General features: G+C 44.9%; 1 protein-coding gene across 1 annotated transcript in view; it reads left to right on the plus strand.

Annotated features, from left to right (window-relative positions):
• The window catches only part of LOC310866936 (neuropilin-2-like), a 130,907-nt gene that overhangs the window by 23,531 nt on the left and 88,068 nt on the right, over positions 1–19,308 (plus strand). The window contains exon 3 of the mRNA XM_083776731.1: positions 9,343–9,524. Coding sequence (XP_083632857.1) covers positions 9,343–9,524 — 182 coding nt within the window. The remainder of the gene's footprint in view (positions 1–9,342; positions 9,525–19,308) is intronic.

The following is a 19,308-nucleotide window of genomic DNA, read 5'->3' on the forward strand; positions in this document are numbered from 1 at the left end:
CAAAATAATGTAAATTGCTTTAGTCTGGGACCCAATTTTGTCTCCGAGTCCATAGTTTGTGAACCCAGGGGCCTGGGCTAATCTGACAAATCGATTTAGTACATTTAAAAAACATAATCTCCTAGAAAATAATAAAGAAAATAATCCATAGTTTCAGCCCTAGTCCCCCATTTTAGCTGCTATCCAGTGATAACATTCCATTTAGTCACATTTTAGTCATCTGAAATGTTTTAGTTTTAGTCTAGTTTTATAGTCGACAGACATGTTTCACAGTATTTCTCGTCGACGAAATCAACGCTACTGCTGCTATCCAAAGCGAACACATTCTCGTCCATGCTTTGGATCCTGAGCCTGTCATTTGATAAGCCACGCGTGCGTCGTGTCATTGAATGAGCGGCTGTGTCTGAGTCAGCACTGGGCAGAATAAGGTCCACTTCCTCTGAGAAGCATGTCTTCATTTGGACCGTGGTGGTTTCACTTCTGCTGCTGCTGCTGCTGCTGGGAAGTGAAACCACTAAAGTAAGGTCCCTCTAATCACAAATCAAAACATACAACATTAAAAAAGACGCGATAACATCAACAAGTTGAACTAGGCAAGCCTATAGCCTATATTAATTGCATGCATTGCCATAAAACCATGCACATGGACCCTATCGTGTCCCTATTTTGAGGCATTCAACATTAGTGGAAAGTTGCCGATCTACAATCTCATAATGAGTTACATATTGATGTTATTAGTTTCAGTAGTCATATAGTTTATAGTTATAGCTGACCATTATAATGATATGTTGGGATACTGCTGATGAGCCATAATTATGTACTGCTGGACCAATCATTTTGTGTCATACCACATACCTCAAGATCTCATCTTGGTTCTAGTGAACATGGCAGTGCTGGTAAACGGGAAGTTGAGTCATTCTTCTGAATGAGTTCATGTTGCGAAAGTCATCTATGACCTGAAAGACTTTCTGGTCTGGTCTTTTTGGGAATTTCCACTAAAGCTCCTTCCACATTATAGCGAACAGAAATGTTGTTTACTCACAAGGTCGTACCGTTCAAAAAACCATGCCACAGACATACGTAGTATATGGGTGATGATTAATATAGTGTTAGGATACTGGCACGGTACCACGTTCTGCCGTTTCACAGCAAAATGCCCTCTTTATGTCGTGAGTTTGGCGGCTGTTTTTGGGCGGTCATTTCTCATTTTCACACAATCGGATCAGCATAGGGAGCTTGAGTAAAGCTCTAAAGTTTACTTATATTGATTTATGGGAGACAACGGGGTAGGAAATGGGGAACGATTACACACTTAACTGACACCGCGCTGGAAAAACAGATTGCAAAATTTTTACCAAGTTTTAGTGCATTCCAGGGCCCTGTTTCTGTGTCGTCTGGTGGAAGATGTATGATGGAAATGAACTCTCACAGTAAATGTGAAATGCCCGCACATCTCTGGCCGACGTGGCGTAATGGAGAAGCATACATGTGTTGCTATGTTGAGTTAGTAGGGAAAGCACATGGCTGGCTGTTTGCATGGTGTGTCAGGAGTCAGTCAGTCAGTCAGTCAGTCAACCAAACACATTACTATTATGGCCTGGATCGCCCCAGAGTCCAGCAAAATATACAGACATAAATATCAAATCAAGCCTTCACTATTGTTACACTAACAGTTTAGCCCCTCTCTGGGCAGGGACAAAAATGCTTTGTCATTGACAAACATTGAATACAGAGCGAACAGACGTCTCGGTGTGGTTGGGTTTGACAGACACTCACAATCAAGCGCGTACGCACGCATGCGTAGTTGTGCACGTGTGTGTGTGTGTGTGTGTGCACGGACGCTTACTTGTTGGGTCCGGTGCGTTAGACATCACACCCCGGCCCCGTCCCAGGCGGTCAGCTGTCGCTTTGACACAGACGTCAGTCAGGCTTGGTGACAATAGTACATTAGTACGTCCACTGCCAGCTCACACAGGTGGCATAACAATCTCCCCATTCTGTGTCAGTATACCTATTCCAGAATGATTTCAGGACATTCTCTGAACAGGCTGTTTAAAGGGGCTAATATGCTTTATCTCTCTCTCTCTCTCTCTCTCTCTCTCTCTCTCTCTCTCTCTCTCTCTCTCTCTCTGTGTGTGTGTGTGTGTGTGTGTGTGTGTGTGTGTGTGTGTGTGTGTGTGTGTGTGTGTGTGTGTGTGTGTGTGTGTTGCAGACGCTCTGTCTGCTTGAGGGGGAACCCCTAATGTTTGATGGGAATGTGCAGGTGTGAGAAAACAGCTCCCAACCTGGAGAGAGAGAGAGAGAGAGGGGGGGGGAGGTCATCTGTATCAATACCCAGACCTGTTTTGAGCAGTTTAAGGCCTGATTTATACTTTAACGTACAACAGTGTTGTCTGCAGGAAATGACTGCAGGCCTACTTGTAGATGCTCCATTGTACACACACACACACACACACACACACACACACACACACACACACACACACACACACACACACACACACACACACACACACACGCACACACAAAAACACAAACACGCAGCTTCGTACACTAAAGACATGTTCAAAGGGTCTCTTCTGTGCTTCTGTCATTCTGGGAGAATATTTAGAGGGTCCACCCTGGTGACACATTCAACATTATGGTCATTTGAAAGTTTACATTTTTTTAAGTTAATTTAATGCCTTGAATGTTGCTGTTTATACCCTGCTGGGTTTTCCCGGGTGAGGGCGGGAGCAACAATTGCCCTCCTGATTATATCACACGTCTTAGTAAAACGGCAAGTCACCGCAGTAAAGATATACCGTCCTACTTGTTTTTTTCTTTGTTTCTTGCTTTTTCTAAATCAAATGAGAGTGAATGAGAGATGGAGAAAGGAGAGGGGGGTAGGGAGGAGAGAGAGAGAGAGAGAGAGAGAGAGGACAGTGTGCAGCCGTTTGTTAAAAGCAGCAGCATCCCTCCTACACATGGAGGGATCAGAGACCTCACACCCTCTCACATCAGCAAAGATAGATCTATCCACATAGCTACAGGCGCTGCTGTGTGTGTGCGTGTGCGCGCACGTGCGTGTGTGTGCGCACGCATGTGTGTGTGCTCTGCTTAATCACTCAGAGACAGAAGTATATTGCCCATGTCGGGTGGAAACCTCATACAGTATGTTCAAAACTGTGTTAGGATTCGAGCTCGAAAGCATCCAAAGTAGCAGATGCGCAAGCTCGAAGTGCGGCGCGACAAGCACACGGATCTGCTACTTTTGATACTTTTGCGTGACGCTTGCAGTATGATGAAGTAGGGCGTAGTTAATTCACGGGGGAAACGATACAATATGGAGATAAGATGCTTCTGCCCCAGAGCCACAGTATAGACTTCTGCTCCCTATACACGGGGAGGAGAGACAGAGTAGGAAGGAGGGAGACTACTGAGAGAGGCAACACCTGTCTCTGTCTGTCAGATGTAAGGAGGTGGCCACCGGTCTCATGTTCTGAGCTCTCTCTCTCTCTCTCTCTCTCTCTCTCTCTCTCTCTCTCTCTCTCTCTCTCTCTCTCTCTCCCCCACACACACACTGGCACGGTGCCAGTGGTTATGTGCTTGACAGCACGCAGGAGTGAGAAGACAAAGAGGTTGGAGTGAAGGAGGAAGAAAGAAATAAGAAACGGCCAACATAAGAAAGACGTAGGAACAAGACATGTAAATGTAATGGAAAAGAGAAGGAGATATGGGTCTCAAAGAGAAGGAGATGGGTCTCAAACAAAGACCTAACATATCTGTAGAGCAGTGCTTAAACAAAGATGTCACTTTTTCATTTTTCTTTTTGGATGGGGGGTCTGTCATTCAGATGACATGTTTTTCATAAAGCAAACGGAACAAGAGCTGTCACACGCACGCACCCACGCATGCATACACACACACATGCACACACACACACACACACACACACACAGTGCTGTGACAGATTGCGTCACGGTTTTGCCGCGGTGTCAGCTCACTGCAAGCACGCGCCGCGACGACACAGAGCATGATGGGAGAGTAGGAGGCGTGTGACCTGCGCTATGTGTGAGGGCTCACTCACCTGTCATGTTGTACAAGCAGACGAACAGAACAATGCACACGCACACAAGCACGCACGCAGGCACAGTGATGTACCTGTTCCTCCACTTGACAACCCTTTGTAAAGCTATCGGTTTCACTAGCCTTGAATCCACTCTATTATTGTCTGCTTTCTTCAAGCCTGTCATACTCTTACAAAGCGAGAGTCGATGCACACACAAATATGTGTGCGCACACACACACACACACACACACACACACACACACACACACACACACACACACACACTCTATCTTTCTTAAACTATACTTCCGTCTGTAATAGTTTTTACTGTGTGTGTGTGTGTGTGTGTGTGTGGGGGGAACTATGCTGGAACAGTTAGAATTCCACTTTAAATACCAGCTCTATTATAAACAAACCAAACATAAAGGATATACCTTCTGCCAAATGTACTGCGCTCATCTTCCCCACCCCCATGTTCACCTCCTTCTCAGTCATGGTTGTCTGTGGAATTTCCTTGCAGTAGCTATTTTAGAGGCAGGCAGGTGTGTGTGCGTGTGTGTGCGTGTGCGCCCGTGCACTGCAGCCCAGACAGGGAGGCTGCATGCTCTCCTGCCGTGGCTCCCTCTGAAGATAGAGGCTCAACGTTTATGGTCAGAGAAGCTGGAGGAAGTGTCCGTAGGAATTAGATCTGAAGGCAGTATAGCCTCCACATGTACCATATGACAGCCTCTCTGAGTGGCATGTGCTCCTTCCTCAACCCTCTCCATTTAGAGGACCCTCACCTTTTCGCTCAAGACCGAAAAGAGATATTAGACTTTTTTTTCTTAAAAAGAAAAAGAAAATTGTAAGAATTCGAAATTTGGCTTTTGTGCTTATATTGATAGTTACAGTGAAGATGGACAGGACAGAGGGAGAGAGAGAAGGGGGGAGACATGCAGCAAAGATCGTCATGAACGAGACTCACCTACAGTATATGTGGCATGCACCTGGACCACTAGGCCAGCGGGCGCCAAGAGATTAGTCGTTTGCCCGGGGACCCAAACTATAGTGAAAATAGCAGATCTAATTTCACTATAGGCCTACTTCTTATTAGATTTGTTTTCTAATTGTTTTCTTTGATTTTTCTTTGACATTTTTGGGAACGTTTTTTAAATCAATAATAAGAAAACAAAATGTATTGTTTGTGACCCACAAATGGGTCCCGACCCAGTGTTTGGGAACCCCCCCTGTGATATGATACACTGTAAAAATCCTCAGTGTTCATTTTACTCTGAGAGCTTACAAATGGACCAGCAAAGGTACACTTGGTTCCATGTGTAGATGCGTTGGAATTGCACACCCATAACGGTCCATTTGGTTCCTACCATAACTATCAATCATTTAGCTGATGATGACCCTCTGGAACAGCCTCAAGGACCCCTGGGGGGTCTCCGGATCCGGCGTTGAGAACCATGCGTCCCACACTTTAAAGGCGAAAGACACGAGTGCGGAGTTAAAGATTCATTTAAGTGTGCAATTTATGTCTCCGCTTTTGACACGTCTTTGATTCAGTCCTCGGCTGGAGGTTTAGTGCGACCAGACGCCGCGGGGCCCCAAAGGTCACCTGGGGGGGTTAAGTGGGGTCAGAGAACAGAGGGGTCCTCTAGAACTAGGCCCGACACGAGTCCTATTGATCTAGTTGTAGACACGTATATTGATCACCACTGAGTATCAGTCTAATCCCTCCCTAAGACCAGTGCGGCTCGTTTTCCACTGATAATAAAGTGTGGAAATGTCGGTATGTGATTTTTTCTCCCCTTTTTTCCTTTAGATGTGAGAGTTCTTTATTCATTCATAGAGCCAGCATTAACATTAACTGATGTTTATGTTTCAACTTTCATTAAAAACAGAATTATTGTGGTGATTACAATATAAATCTTCAAATCTAAAAATGCAATTGCCTATAAAAATCCAATAAACCTAAAACACAAATCTATTCCTCGAGTCACTTTGGCTATATCTGTAACATGAACTCTCTGTGGCGTGAAATTAAATGTCACGTCCAAACCGAGTACTTTTTAAGGAAATGTAGATAAGAAGCATGTTCAAATGTTCAAGTTTTTATTTAGTCACAAGCTCTTACTTTTCATTGGAATATTTAACCCACAAACACATCTATAAAAGGTTTCTACCCAACAGCAACGGGTGCAGTACTTAGTTTAGACTAGTTATTGGTTAGAGTATAGACCAGTCATTAGTCCTACAACCTATCTGAAACCCTCACCCTAACCGTAACCTCCCACGGGGCAGCACACCTAAACCTAACCTTAACCCTCTCCCAACCCTACACTCACCAACCTTAATCCGGTCGTCTTAATGCCCCCTCAGCAACCTTATATCTAACCAATGCTATGTCTAACCAGGATGCCTCCCGACAGGAAAAATGTGTTGGTACAAGTCATTTTGGGATCATTTCCACCTTTTTTGGTTCCAGTTGGGTTCAGAACCAAAAAAAGAACCAAAGTGAGTTGAATGTGAGAATGTGAGAGTGAAAGCCGTTGTTGATGTTGGCCATTACCGCATGTTTGTTATTTTATTTTTTGTGGTAAGTGTGAAAATCAACTCTCTTAACGTCTGAAAAGGACTCCGAGAACAGCTCTAACACCTTTAACCTGGCAGGAAGCCAGGGGAATCCCAGAAGATTAGTGAAGCCCCCATTGATCTTTGCTCAGGTCTAATCCCAGCACAGCATCAAAGTCCCAGTCCGTCATATATTCCTCTCACAGTCCCGTGACGATATGATCATATAAGGGATGTCTGTCTTACAAATGTAACCAAATGGGTCAAATTGATAACATTTGTTTAACCGTGTAAGCTTTCTGAATATAACCAGAGAAAAAAAAACACATGTAGGTTGTTGACTGTTTTATCTTCCCAGTTTATCTCCCACCTTTACTGGAGTTTATTAATGTTCTAGGACTGCATTAGGCCACAGACCCCCGATTTGTATCTCTGGGACGGCAATCTACAGTACATTAATTTATATCTGAGACAGTTTAAACATCCAACACTTACAAGTCCATTTGGTTCACTAATATTAGTTCCATTAATTCATGTTTTGGTTCAATAATAATAATAATAATAATTATTATTAATGGAATTTCTTAGATGTTTCTTTTAATCCTTCAGGACATTACTGACAAAAATAATTTTTTTTAATTCATGAAAGGTTTTTTGAGAATGTCTTTTGTTATGTTTTGAAATAGTAATAATTAAAAACTAAATGTAGGAAACAAAAAACAAAGGGCCCTGGCCCAATAAAAATGTGACCCACGAATGGGTCCCCCGAACTAGTGTTTATGAACCAGTGTTCTATGCCAGTGGTTCCAAAACTAGTGTTCCCAAACTAGTGTTTGGGAACCAGTGTTCTATGCCAGTGGTTCCCAAAGTGGGGTCCGGGGACCCCCAGGGCTCCTTGAGGGAGTTCAAGCGGGTCCCCAGCTAAATGATAGTTTGGAACCAAATCCATTTGGTTCCATTTGCACACTCTCAGAGTTAAATTAACATTGATTTTACAATATAAATTGCGGGTCCCAGAGTTAGAAATTCCATTAAATGGGGGTCCGTAGACTAATGCATGTCAAACTTGGTGTCCTTGCAATTGAAACGGGTTGAGAATCACTGCTAGAGCCGTAAGAATCTTCTCTTATGGGGGTCCCTGGCATATCTTTTCAAACGGGGGTCCGTGGGCTATAGTGTCAATTTGCGGGTCATGAAAACGTTTGGGAACCAGTGTTGTATGCCAATAATGTAATGGACAGGCATTTGGTCTTGACATCAGACGGTACAGATGAAACACTGAGCTGTTCCTAGCGGGGTTCACACAGAGGTTGATCACTGCATGGGCAGACCTGTGGCTTCTCTCTCGACCCAACGCTAATGTCCTAACCTGGCTGCACAACATGAAGGCCGGCTCATGTGAGGTGGATTTGCTGGTGGCGTGTATCCGGAATCGCACAATACTCTGCTTGTTTCCGCCATATCTTCTTTGTGCTTTGATGTCAGATGCAGATTTATGGCGCGGGGGCTTACTTCCAGATCTCTCAGAAGATAACATATCATTACACATGTGATTCTAGGAATAAGTGATATATATATATATATACTGTATACAGTAAAGTGGTTGTGTGTGAGGCTCCTAACTATAGTTAGTTCCCTGGTGACACTTTGAACTGAGCTACACACATGACATCCACAACATTGCTGTGTGTGCGAGAACATGACTATGACGACGCTTTGACCTCGTGAACTCTAAACGTCCCTATTCTGGACATGTCATGCTCAAAGTACATTCTGCAAAAAATTATCGAACATTCTGCAAAAATAGTCGTTCTCCAAGCTCATGTCGTGTCAAATGCGACGCTTTGTGAGATTATACATTGAAGCTGTTTTTGATGAATATATAGTATATTAGATAGTGGGGAATAGGAGGCGAAGTACAGACTTCTGGGGGTCCACTGCCAACGAAGTATAGGTCTTAAAGTTTTCTTTGTGTCATAACGTAGGTCCAGCTTGAATCAATTAATGTTCTCGAGCATTTGAAGTATCCGTACTTGACTACATGTCGAGGTTTTTACCTATTTTGTTTGTTTTCTACTGATCTGTCCAAAGCCCCTCTCAATACCTACTTATAACTACTAGTAGCTAGAAATCAATTTTTGCTTTCTCCTTTTGAACCCAACGGGAGGCATATTAAGAAACTAGAAACAACACAAGTGAGACACATTCAGCATTGGAGGGCAGTTGGGTGACAGCTGCTGTCTGTTGCACTATAGCTTTTCCCTTGTGTCTGCAGATAGCTCCACTGTAGAAATGTCCTGCTGGCAGGGGGTTGACTCGGGTTCCACACCTAGGCAGGACATGAAAGTTACGGCCTGCAGCTTTAAAGACACATGCAGTTGTCGACACGTGGACACAACTTGGCTAATTGTTTGACTCGAACCCGCAACCTTTTGGTTCCGGACAGTCTCATAGGATCGCAAGGCCGCAATGGGGGGGGGGGGGGGGGGGGGTAGTTCATATCTACAAGCTCACGGCATGTCACTTTGTCACACTTTTGTAACATAAATCTTTTCTTCTGCATGTCCCTGGCACAACATTTTGTGTCCCTGGCATTTATAGTTAGATGTTAACAGACAAGGGGAATTAAGATAACTTGAAGTTACTTACATTGTACATCTCTCCCTCCTCTCCAGGTATGACTAACCACTGATTAATTAAACTTACATTGTACATCTCTCCCTCCTCTCCAGGTATGACTACATAGAGATCCATGATGGGAACTCGGAGACGGCCGACCTGCTGGGGAAGCACTGTAGCAACATCGCCCCGGCGCCCATCATATCGTCCGGCCCCTCCCTCCACATCAAGTTTGTCTCCGACTACGCCCACCAGGGGGCGGGCTTCTCGCTGCGCTACGAGATCTTCAAAACAGGTGAGCGCCGGAGTGCACACGCTGCTTCTGTTTGCGTTCTCCTATAGCCTGAAAAAGAGACCTATGGTTTCTTGGGCCTATAGAGGGGGCGGACCCTCTGCACTCTTATTGGTCACTCTGCTCGCATGCCAGTTCTCATGCATGTCTCGCCCAGGCGTTTTTTTCTCCTTTGAAAACAAAACGCCTGCGGTCTCTCCGAGGCTACATTCTCTTTTTTTTATTTTATCTCACAATTTTGCAAACCATTTTTTCACCCAGTGTCAATTATCTAATGTAATTCTGGGCGCTATACTCCCTCTGTCAACCTGGGGGGGGGGGGGGCAGCGGACTGACCTCATGCTTCCTTCAATGCATGAGGATTCCAAGCTGCTTATTTTCACCTGACAGGAGTGAGTTTCCTCAGTTGGACGTAGCGTGTGGAAGGAACACGTTATTCTGACCAGTTCCTTTCCCCTCCATCATGTGCCCCGGCAGGCCAGGAGGTAGTTTAGAGACCAGGATTACTGCATGATTTTTGTGAGGGTACGGGGAGAACATACAGTAAGTGATTCACGCAAAGTGTGTTTTTAAGTCTTTTATCTTATCCATCTGTAACTCTGCGAGTGTACAAATAATGCACGACTTTAGGAACCAAAATGGACAATTTGTGGGGTCGATTGGGTTACATTTGTACTCACTTGAGGGGTTAAAGCAACACTCAGTGATTTCACAGTGCAGGTCTGGTAATTAGAATCAGACTGGATGGTGCCAGAGGTAAGAGAGGCCATTTGGGAGTCGGAAAAGGTCACCAGTTCGGTCCTCGGCTCTTCCAGTGAAGTGTCCCTGAACACGACACTTAACCCCCTAACTGCTCCCTGGTGTGCTCCCTCTGAGCACTGGGTCAAATGCAGAGAAGTGAATGTCCCTTCAGGGATCATACAAAATATACCCCTTAGAATAAAAAAATTAATTACGCCAACATGTGAAGTTGACACACAGACATTGTTTTATCATGTGACATCCATCAGTTGTCGTGAGCTTCTACCCACAGAGTACAAACTACACCCTTGGACATGCACAACTCATGTGCACTGTTTCACAAACAGTGGGTAGGGACTAGGGAGTCTAGGGACCCATTTGGGGGTCACAACTCGACTTGAGTAAAGAAATTATCTATTTTCCTATATATTACATTTTTTGTTATTTTTTTTAATACAAAAAATAAATTGATAATTGTATAAATTTTTAAACAAACAAACAAAACAAAGCAATTTCCTGAATAAATAATAATAATAATATATTAGTAGTGAAAAGAGCCGATCTACAAGCTCGCAGCGCGGCGTGAAGCGATGCGTTGTGCGCTTGTAGATCTGCTACTTTCACTAGTTTGGGTCCTTTCCACTATAGTTTGCGTCCCCTGGGCAAAGCGTCTAATCTCTCCTTTGGGCCATAGGGCTAAAATGTTCTAGGACCACTGAATATAATGCAACAGAGCATTGCGGGGGAGCACTTCACTCACCAAAGAAGAACAGATTATCTACGGTAAAAAAGCTGGTTTTCTGGACAGTTTGATCAAATTCCTAAATGTGGGGCAGCAGTATGCAGTGCCTCTTTTATTTTCCCTAACAGGGAATATAACCTATACTTGAAAGCACACTGTGAAATTAAATTTAATCTGAGCCACAACCAACTTAATCCCTCTATGCTTAGTAAACTGGACATATTTTCTTCTGCGGTTCGCTTCTTTTTCCTGCCCTCTCTACACAAAACCTCTCTGCCAAAAATAGCCGATCTACAAACTCACATGGGACGCATTGTGAGCTTGTAATAGGGATGCGAGGGCCTCCAGTGTTTCCACTGGACACTATGTCATCTCACACGGAGAGTGCACCTTCATATTAGCGGGGTATGTTACAAGCGACTCAGACATGGCAGTATACATGCTTCGTTAGATGACCAAGGCTCTCTTAACCTGGTCTCTGGTGTCGTGTGTGTGTGTGGTGCGTGCGCATGTGTGTGGTGTGTTTGGTGCATGTGTGTGTGTGTGTCATAGAGAGAGAGACAGAGAGAGTGTGTCTAGTGGCCCCCCTGAGACCTACAAGCTGTCCAGGCGTGACATCTCTCTCCTTCACAGACCTTTGTGCGTGTGTGCGTGACTGCACACACAGTGTGTGAGTGTGTGTGTGCGTGCACGTGCGTGTGACATGGCTCTCCTTCATGCTGCCGTGGTTCGGCCAACAGCGAGACCAATGGAGATCAAGGGCGAGAGACGCGCGGTGCCGAGGAAGTGGTGCCGGGCTCCCGCGGCCATCTTGTCCACTTCCCCCCTGAAAGCATTCTTCACATGCCCGCTTAATTGAGTCTTGATCCCTGTTCCCCTGAGACGCACACACACACGCAAACGCGCACACACACACACACACACACACACACACACACACACACACACACACACACACACACACACAGGGCTGAGGTTACTAACACAACACGTGTGGTGACCGGCGTTTTTCACGCATGCTGGCACCAGTCTGTTGGGGTTTCTCATGTGTGTGCATGTGCGTGCGCGCGCGTGTGTGTGTGTGTGTGTGTGTGTGTGTGTGTGTGTGTGTGTGTGTGTGTGTGTGTGTGTGCGTGCGTGTGTGTGTATGTGCGTGCGCATGTGTTTTGCGTTTGACACAGGGTCCACTCGGTAGACGTTAAAACAACATGAGTGTCAGTGTTCACACCCTAGAGCAGGGGGCGAGAGAGAGTGATAGAGGAACAAATACAAAGCACATTGGCTGTGGTTGAGATGTACAAGCATGATGATGATGATGATGAACCAGGCTCTTATTGAAGCCATGTGGAGGGAAGTCGCCCATTATGTATCCGTATATATACACACCAGTTCTGAAACAGTTTTGTGCCAAGGGCCCCAAATTTATATATATTTGGCCGCAGACCCGCACCTGAGAATGTTTTGTGCCAGGGACCCCCAGAAGAGTCAAATATAAATAAATAAAAATAGCAGATGTACAAGCTTGCCACGCTTCATCTGTGAAGTCTCACAAGAGGCGAACATAAAAAATCCATGTAGGGATGTTAACAATTAAGCGACCATCAATGAATTGCTAATAAGAATTTGAAAACATTTTAATGGAGCCACAGCCAATTTAAATTCATCCCCACAGACGTCTGAGATTTTTAAGTCTAAGGAAAATAAATGCATCGAATTTCACTCAACCCAATTATGTCTGTAATCCATCACTTGTATACTTTCATCGTGCCAGAACACTCAACATTTGGACAAAGTTAAAACTGTAGCCTAAACCTGGATAGCAACGCTTCAGTCTCCTCTCACTTCTTTCACGGACCCGAAGAAGGAACTACATTGGGTGGTTGTGGCTCAGGAGGTTTTACACTGGACAGGGGGATTTGCGGCAAACTACTTTATGAACAGTATATTCTCCCGTGAAAACAGCTGTAGTTATGTCAGATCACATGGAGCGTGCAACGTTGTAAAGAAGAATATTAGTTGATGTATAAGAATGATTTCACGCGCTGGTTTTAACCTGTGGGTCGTGACCCCCCAAAGGGGTCACCACATGATTTGGGAGCCTCACAGATTGGGCGAGGCGTTGTGAGCTTATAGATTGGCTATTTTAACAGTATTTATCTGTGGAATCGAGTCAAAAACTAAATGCAAGGCCTCATCAATTCCAGGTAAAACATGATTAATTTAGGGGGGACACGGCCTGAAAATGTTGAGAACCAATGCATTAGAATCTACATACATCTCTGTGCGACAAATAGCGAAAATAGCAAATCACTTTGCGATGCGTTGTGAGCTTGTAGATCGCTATATTATTTGAACATTTCTGCCTATATAGAATGATGTGCCCCAAAACAGGGATGCCAGTTTAGCTGCAGGGCCGAGGGCCAACTTGGCAACCGCTGAACATAAACCGGTGACCCGTGCACAAGAAAAAAACACAACACATAACCGAATGCATTACAGCCAGCCAGCTCTGGTTATGTGATCCATGCTTTCACTGTGTGTGTGTGTGTGTGTGTGTGTGTGTGTGTGTGTGTGTGTGTGTGTGTGCGTGTGCGTGTGCATGTGCGTGTGCGCATGCGCGTGCAAGTCATGAAACGCTTGGACTTGCTTTTGATGTGTCAAATGCATCCGCATCATTAAGGGACGACCGGACCTTGAATGTAAGCTGCGTCAGATAACAGCAGTGATGATCACTATTATCATTCGTTATTTTGCGCCAGTATAACATAGGCCTACTAAAAAAGTATACACAAGGTACATATACCGAGTGTGTACTTTCAGTAGTGTGAGGCTCACTCACATTAGCATACAGTACAACACATGCGATAGGTTACTGCTGATTTACAGAAGCTGTGCGTGCGCGTGTGCGTGTTTATCTGTTTGTGTGTCTGTGCATCCATCCTGCTTTGGCAGTAATAATGGAACCATTTAGAACGTTCAAGCTGTTGCCATAGCGCTAACAAGATCTTGTTACCCCGGAAGGTGCAACCGAACGTCTGCCTGCGTGGGTGGCTGGAGTTTTATGTGCGCGCACGAGCATGCGTGTGTGTGTGTGTGTGTGTGTGTGTGTGTGTGTGTGTGTGCTGTGCTCCACTGTGTGGGTTTCTGTATGTGTTAAAAGCTCATCTAATCTGGTGCAGAATTGTCTTCTTATATATCTATCCCTGCCAAACGCTGTGCTGCATGTGCTCTCTGTTCTCTGTTCCAACCTGAGAGAGACACACACGCACACGCACACGCACACACACACACACACACACACACACACACACACACACACACACACACACACACACACACACACACACACACACACACACACACACACACACACACACAGGAGACATGCAATGTAAACGCTCCTTCACCATTATTCACTCGGGACATGTCCACACTAATCACACTCTTCTTCTTTTCCTGTCGTCTCTTCTGTTTTTCCATCCTCTTTTCTCCGTTTATACCTTTCTTCTTGGTTTCTCTATCCTCTCCTTGGTTTCTCTCTCCTCTCCTCTCCTCTCCTCTCCTCTCCTCTCCTCTCCTCTCCTCTCCTCTCCTCTCCTCTCCTCTCCTCTCCTCTCCTCTCCTCTCCTCTCCTCTCCTCTCCTCTCCTCTCCTCTCCTCTCCTCTCCTCTCCTCTCCTCTCCTCTCCTCTCCTCTCCTCTCCTCTCCTCTCCTCTCCTCTCCTCTCCTCTCCACTCCACTCCACTCTACTCTACTCTACTCTACTCTACTCTCCTCTCCTCTACTCTCCACTTGCTGCCAAACCTTGTCCGTAGCCTTAACCCTAGAAAGCATGCACACCAACAAGCGAGACACACAGGCCCACGAGCACTTCCAAGACACACAGGCCCACGAGCACTTCCAAGAGCTTTCTTTCCCCAACAATTTTTTTTAAAATGTAGGCTACCTTTTTTAGGAGCTATACATCACACATATTCAAAGCTTTATTTGCTGAACATTCCTACAGTTAGTGAGTGCTGTAGTATTGCCAACACACTGTTCAGTTATGCGCATGTTCAGTTATGGCCGTATAGCACACCGCATCCAACCCCTGTACTGTACTGTACTGTACTGTACTGTACTGTACTGTACTGTACTGTACTGTACTGTACTGTACTGTACTGTACTGTACTGTACTGTACTGTACTGTACTGTACTGTACTGTACTGTACTGTACTGTACTGTACTGTACTGTACTGTACTGTACTGTGCAAGCTATTGGGGGATGGATGGGGGGTTCCCTGCGTGCCTACGGCATGTATATCAGCATCACTGAAATAATGAGGCTTGTCCACCCTGTGTGCATGCATGTGCGTGTGTGTATCGGTGTTGCCATGTCTGCTGCTTATTATAAGCAACTTTGGGCTTGTTTTTCTGTAAATTTGCTTGTAGATTTTGGTGGTTGCAGGTTTTTTGGGCTTGTTTCTATAGTGTAACTTTGCTTATTTGGGGCGTGTCATGTTGAAGACCGGAAAACTAAAATACATTAGTCCACGGAAACCCCATCTGAAATTATGTTGTGCCAGAGACCCTCCCATACCATACATATTCAAAATGTTTCCCTTTTTTCCCAAGATTTTCTTTTTCAAAATAGCAGATCTACAAGCTAACAACGCATCACAGAGCTTGTCGATTTTTATTTTCAGATATATAAAGTGTGCATGTGGCCTATAATAGTCACTTATTTTGGGCTTGTACTATTCATAGACGTAGTTGCTTATTTCTCTTGCAAGATCTGGCATTTCTGGTGCATGTGTGTGTGACTGTGCAACTGTGCATGCATGTGTTGGATGGTATAGGGTGGATGAGTGGCAGTGCCCCCCTCACTGGGTGTTCTAATTACAGGTCTTTTCACAGACCAACAGCATCCTATAAGAATACATATACGTGCAACTTGTTCTTGTTGACATGGTGGTTGCTAGGGATACTCCAGTGAAACCCCAGCCAATAAAGTTGCAGTGACACGCAATCTAGCCAATCGAAAACGTCCGTCTGGCCAGTTACCGCCCCAAGCTGTTATTGTGACCCAGAACTCACCACACACATTAGAAGCATGCCTGCCCCGCGCAGGCGCGCACGCATGCACGAGCGCACACACAATTGTTTTTGCTGTACTAAGTGAATATGGAATACAAAATGAATGTTAAACACATGTATATAGGACAGCTTGCATGTCTGCACGCAAACACTACATTGGTTATACTGACACACGCACATACAACACACACACACACACACACACACACACACACACACACACACACACACACACACACACACACACACACACACACACACACACACACCAGCCAGCCAGCGTAATGTGGAAGCTATCGTGATAATCTCCCCAATAACCGCTGTTGTTTACGTTCTCTACCAATAGTTTGTCTACCAATCAGGTGACTTTATTAGCCTCTTCAACCAATCACATGGTCCTCCTCTGGTTCTCATTGAGGACAAGTGGATCCAGACATGGCCCACGGTCAACAGCCTGTATATACTGTATGGATGTTCTCCGTTAACCACGGTCAGATGCACAGCACACTGGTATTACTCAGAGCATGGTTAAACCTTTCCGGACCACACTCCACATGGGAAATGTACAGTGGTGGGAAAAAGTATATATATTTTTTTACACATTTTTGAGGTGCGTTATAGCCTCTCCTATGCCCAGCTTTCTGGGTTTGTGTAAACACAAACATTGGCTTGTGATTGGCTGATCACCACATGGCGATGATTCGATTGGCTGCACAATGTACATATTGAAGATAAAAGTGAGGGCAGAAAAGTGAAGTGATGAGATGAGAGATGAGATGAGATGAGATTCAATTTATTGTCAACACAGCGAAAAGTATTTTCGCATCTCACCAATGGTGCGACATGTCAGTAAGGAGGATACATTATTTACAGTAGTACAGCAGTAGCAGTAGTCATTTAAATAAATAAATAAATAAAGTGCAAATTGTGATTGGCCAGAATGAGATGATGCTGTATGATCATAAAAGCACACAAGCTCACAATGCGTCGCATCGCAACACATTGTAGTAAAGGTTCTGGCTCACTGTTCCTAGTAGGGTTAGATAAATGCAAAGGACACATTTCTAATTAAATCAAATCAATCAAGTTAGTCTGATTAATTGGAGAGGATACAACCAACAAGTGTCAAAATGTTAATCGTTCCTTAAATTTGATTAGAAGTGAACCTGAAAATTGTTAGGTACTGTTCACCACTCTAACAAGCCGTGCTTGTCTGAAGCTGGAAAACGTTTGGGGAAACTTACAGTACAGTACGCTATGTGTAAACACATGCAGATGTTATACGGTGGAAGAATTTGCGGTGTGCACATTTGAGCACTTAAAATAAATGGCTGCCACGTACTACGAAGATTTCCATGGCACTTTCATAATGTGTCAGTGCTAATCATCCCGAATAGAGCGTTTATTAGGTAGAGAGGGTCCCAATAGAGCGTTTATTAGGTAGAGAGGGTCCCGCTGGGATTCAGGGACAGAGGCTAGCATGTTTTGCCAGCTCAGTTTCTGCAGCCGTCACACCTCCACTTGAATGACAACTGAAGAGGAAACACTTGTGTTTTTACAGAAAAGTCGTGGCGGGGTAATTTGCACCGTAAAAATCATTTAACTCTGAGAGTGTATACTGTGTGTGTGTGTGTGTGTGTGTGTGTGTGTGTGTGTGTGTGTGTGTGTGTGTGTGTGTGTGTGTGTGTGTGTGTGTGTGTGTGTGTGTGTCTCGTCTGTCTGTGTGCATTTAGGGGTGATAATTGTGTGTTTGATCCAAATTAATAGCTCACTGGCATGAAGACTGGGTTAAGTAGTCTACGCGCCATGCACACACGGACGCATGCACGCACGCATGCACGCACGCACACACGCACGCATTCAAATTAAAGTCCCTGTGTGCGTGCCAGCTCACCAGGCACACCAGACCGACAGACCTCCTGTCATCCCCCCCGAGATCACTCATCCAGATCTGCCCCGAGCCCCGGCACCAGATCCCAGATCTGCCCGGCAACACACACACACACACACAGACACACACCTGGCACCATCATGCATCGTTGTGTCATTCCTACTTGCATGCATACACTGCTGAACTGATGGAGACGTGGCGGAGGATTTGAAACGAGGAAAAAAGAAGGCGCTATAAGTATACGGAAGGATGGAAAGCACTTAAGAGGAGAGAAAGGGAAGAGAAGGGAATGCTAAGTGAGGAGACAACACACACACACACACACACACACACACACACACACACACACACACACACACACACACACACACAGAGAGAGGAGACGCTGCATTAGGAGAGACGGGAAACGGGAACACAGCAGGGGGGGGCAGCGATACCAGATGAAAACAAAACAAAACAATAGAACTTTGGAGGTGAGAAAAGAGAGAGTAGTGAGAAATATAACGCTACCGTCACCTTGAGACCGTTTCCCCCAAACAAGACACATGACTTGTCTTCAATGAATCTCACAACAATTTCATATCGTCTCTGTCGGGTGGAAACATCACATTCAGGATTCAAATTCACAACTAGCAAAAGTGGCAAGCTCAAAACGCGCTGAGCTCGCCGCTCTGCTACTTTTGATGCTTTTGTGTGACACTGTAGTATGATCAAGTAGGGAAGTAATTCACAAAAAAGCACAAAAAGTGGGGTTTCTGCCCGACATCAATGATACAGAATACAGCACTGTATACATATACACACATAGATATTTAATACAGCACTGTATACATATATACACACATAGATATTTAAACATTGCCACATTAACCGTGGTATATTTTATGATTATCTGTACTTTACCAGATTTCTTTCCCCCTTCTTTCTTTAAGTTAATGACTGTCACACTATTATATTTCAAAAGACAAATATTGCATTTAATTGTGTTAAGGTCTAATACTTTATATGTCGTCACATGCCGGTAAAATAGCAGATCTACAAGCTCACCACGTATCCAACTGCAATGTGTTGGGAGCTTTTGCATCAGTTAGAAAAGGGGTGTTGGGTGGGCGGGGGACGGGGGAACGGGGGGTGTAAGGGAGGGAGAAAACATCGAGGGGGATCGGCGGGGTCTCGAAAAAAGGAGGGCAGCAGTGTTTTTGTCGTGTTCACGAAACATGAAGTAATGATGGAGAGGGGGGGCCGGTGGGTTGAAGCGCCGTCGGGCAAACTGGTCAGGCACGCACGCACACACAAGCATGCATGCACACACACACACATGCACACACATGTTCACA

This window comes from Protomyctophum parallelum (assembly GCF_964188405.1).
Source record: "Protomyctophum parallelum genome assembly, chromosome: 11".
Lineage (NCBI taxonomy): Eukaryota > Metazoa > Chordata > Actinopteri > Myctophiformes > Myctophidae > Protomyctophum > Protomyctophum parallelum.